The 3251-nt window shown below is 32.5% G+C and overlaps 1 protein-coding gene across 1 annotated transcript in view; it reads left to right on the forward strand.

Annotated features, from left to right (window-relative positions):
• Positions 1-3251, forward strand: part of LOC106478364 (heparan sulfate 2-O-sulfotransferase pipe-like) — a 22569-nt gene that overhangs the window by 16699 nt on the left and 2619 nt on the right. Inside the window, exons 6-7 of the mRNA XM_022381959.1 lie at positions 616-722; positions 1772-1932. Of these exons, the coding sequence (XP_022237667.1) occupies positions 616-722; positions 1772-1932 (268 nt within the window). The remainder of the gene's footprint in view (positions 1-615; positions 723-1771; positions 1933-3251) is intronic.

The following is a 3251-nucleotide window of genomic DNA, read 5'->3' on the forward strand; positions in this document are numbered from 1 at the left end:
AAAAATGATGGATTTCTACTCACGTAAATTCTAGCAGAGAGAGAGAAAAAAAAAAACGTAACCGAAGTAAAGCCATCTACGTTTTTCTATATTTAGCTTTAATATTTATTATGAAATCATTTAGAAATCTATCACCTTCATTTACAATTAATGGAGCTTAGATTATAATGTCTTATGTAAATATTTATATAGTACATTGCATTAGGCATCTAAAAAATTTCATTTTGGAAATGAAATGGGTTTGTTAGTAAGCCCAAAGCTAAACAATGGGCTACTTGTGCTGTGCCAACCTCGGGTATCTAAACCCGACTTTTAGTGTTGTAAGCCCCAAACTTACCGCTGAGCCACGGGTGGGTGGGAATGAAACGAATAGTAACGCTGTTCAACTATTTAGCCTGAAATAACGACGATAAGACCATTTTAATAAGTTCTATAAATGATAATCTATTTATTGATCGTACAAAAAACACTGTAGCTTTTAGAATAGGCTAAAAGTCGAAAGTTTTGAAACATAGTAATAAAAAAGCATGTTTCAAAGGCCAATGCCTAAGTATGCTGTTGAAAAGTTTGTTACAGCTTGTACATTTTGACTGTTTTTTACCTCGTTTTTAAAAGGATTTTGAACAGTGTGTGCTTACACATGATCCAGAATGTACCTTTATAACCGGACAGCCTTACGACCTTGCCATACCTTACTTCTGTGGTCATGAAGAGGAGTGCACGTAAGTAGATCCAACTCATTTAACTATACATATAAATGAAAGTATCTAAAACTTTTCGCATACATTAAATTTCTTTATCTAACAAGTGAAATACAGGGTGGTCCAAAATTAGCTTCCTATTTTAAAATTCAATAATTAAGTAGCTAAGGAAATACAACCATTGAATTTTCAATATCTTGTAGCGAAACGCAAACAGTTTTTATTGAGATGTAAGTAGACTTGTACGTGTGCGCTATTAGTGGCTCTCAGCACGTCTAACCGAAATTTGATTTCAGTTCACGTTCGCTCCAAAATGTCCATAGTTATAATAACGATGACGTCCGTTATCCTGGTTTTTAGCTCCGTGATGTTTGCTATAGATATGCGATATACTATATCGTTAACATACCCCCATACTATTTTCAGGTTCTGTCGTCTGTATTGAGCCTTTTCTTGTACGAGTGCCATTTTACTGGGAACATTACTCTTTTGGATGAAAACAAGAACAACATGAAGACTGTTTAGGTTGAGGTATAAAATTTTTGAAAACTGCATGGTTGTATTCCTTTAGTTGGTTATTCATTATATTTTAAAATAGGAAAGGTAATTTTGGGCCACCCTGTATAATAAGGTTCATGTGTATGTTTTTAGCTTTGAAGATGCAACAAAAATTTGAGCATGCTATATAGATTGGTCTGCTTTGGAACATGTATCAGTAATAAACACGGCCATTGTTTCAGCCTCAATAAGTTTCTGGTGATAAGAAAGTCTTATTCTCTTCTTATTTAATTTATTAGCATTTTACAATAAAATGAACAACAGGTGTAACAAATCTGACCTGCAGCAGAAAAGTAGCTCCAGTACTATGCAAGGAACTCAAGACGTGTGTAGGTATTCCATAATCTCATCCTATACAGAAACAATTTTGTATTGATACAAATAACAGGTTTTTGGTTTTAAAACATTTTCATGTTATTTTGAGGAATCAAAATTTCGATTTTCATTCAGGTTTCTATTAAAGTGCTGATAAAGAAAGTTATGAAGTCCTAAAAATAATGGTATCTTTCCAGGCTTTTAAACAGCAAGACTGCTTTGGAACGAGCCAAAAAGAATGTATTGAAATACTACACTGTAGTAGGAGTTTTAGAAGAAATGAACAAAACGCTGAAAGTGTTGGAAACTTATATTCCCCAGTTTTTCACAGGTGTTTCTGCTTTATACAACATTAAACGTATGTGAATTATATGCTTGTAGTCTGTACAATTTTTGTTTCTCTAAGACGCTAATGTAACATGTGTTTCTATTATATTTTTTCTTAGTACACTAATATAGTCAGACACAATGTTACAGTTCAATATTTATATGTCGTTTATCTTCTTATTCCAGGAAGTAATATTATCTACATGACAATTAAAAACTAAATAGTTTAGATTAAATAATAGCTATTAAATGTTAAAGCATTTTATTAGCATTATTATTTAATTTTCTATTCTGAGTTTATTATTATAAAAGCAATTAAAAGTTGGGACAATAAATAGTTATAATACATTTTTTCCCACAAATACAAATGTTTAGCTCATAGCTCCGTCATCTCTTGACCGATTTAAGATCTAAGTACACTTTTGGACTCAGGAGGTCAAATACTTTTGATTGATAATTTGACTACGCCCAAGGTCTCATAGATTAATTTTCTCTAGTCCTGCCTAAAGTCATTTCAATTTGAGGTAGGCTGGTAGAGATCCTGATGAGTAATAAAATCGAATCGGGTATACGCGCGCTCCACGCTTGTAATTGCTGGCACACACAAATATAGCTAATAAAAAGGTCTCATTGTTTAATTTACTCTAATCCTACCTAAAAGAATTTCAATTGCCGTGGTTATTGAAGATTCCCTCTTGTTTTTATCTTGTTTGTGATATTCATTTTTGATTAGATACATATTTTTCATTTTATCACAGATAACTTAAACGTGTTTGTTGGTAAGTATAAAGCTTCGTAATGGGGCTATCTGTGCTTTGCCCACCACGGGTCTCGCAACTCAGTTTTTAGTGTTATAAGTTTTCAGACTTACCGCTGAGCAACTGGAGGGCCTTTAAACGTGAAAGTTAAAAATGAAGACGAATATGCAGTCCTCCTTTTATGCATACAATACTTCTAGAGTTACTTACATTAAAATAAAATAAAAAGTAAATAAATGATGAAGATCAGTGATAACATTTCACTGAGTAGTTACTCAGGACGATATGATATCAAAAGTTGTACAAAATATTTTTTTAATTAAAAGGTATTTACGGAGGATGTGTAAGTCTTGGATTATCAGTTGTAATGTAGATGACGCTGAGGAACAACTTTAAAGTTTCCTCGGTTAATAAGTAAGATCAGTTTCAAGCTTGTGTTAAACACCTTAATATTAACGTGTTTGTATTCCTTAATTTGTTAAAGTCTTTTATTTTCAATTGTTTCTCCAGAGATTAAAAGTATGACAATTCTACCGTTCCATGACTAATAAGTTTATCACAAATTTTCAGCGGAAGTTGATTAGGTGTTGGG

Source organism: Limulus polyphemus, unplaced genomic scaffold (genome assembly GCF_000517525.1).
Source record: "Limulus polyphemus unplaced genomic scaffold, Limulus_polyphemus-2.1.2 Scaffold204, whole genome shotgun sequence".
Taxonomy (NCBI): Eukaryota; Metazoa; Arthropoda; class Merostomata; order Xiphosura; family Limulidae; genus Limulus; species Limulus polyphemus.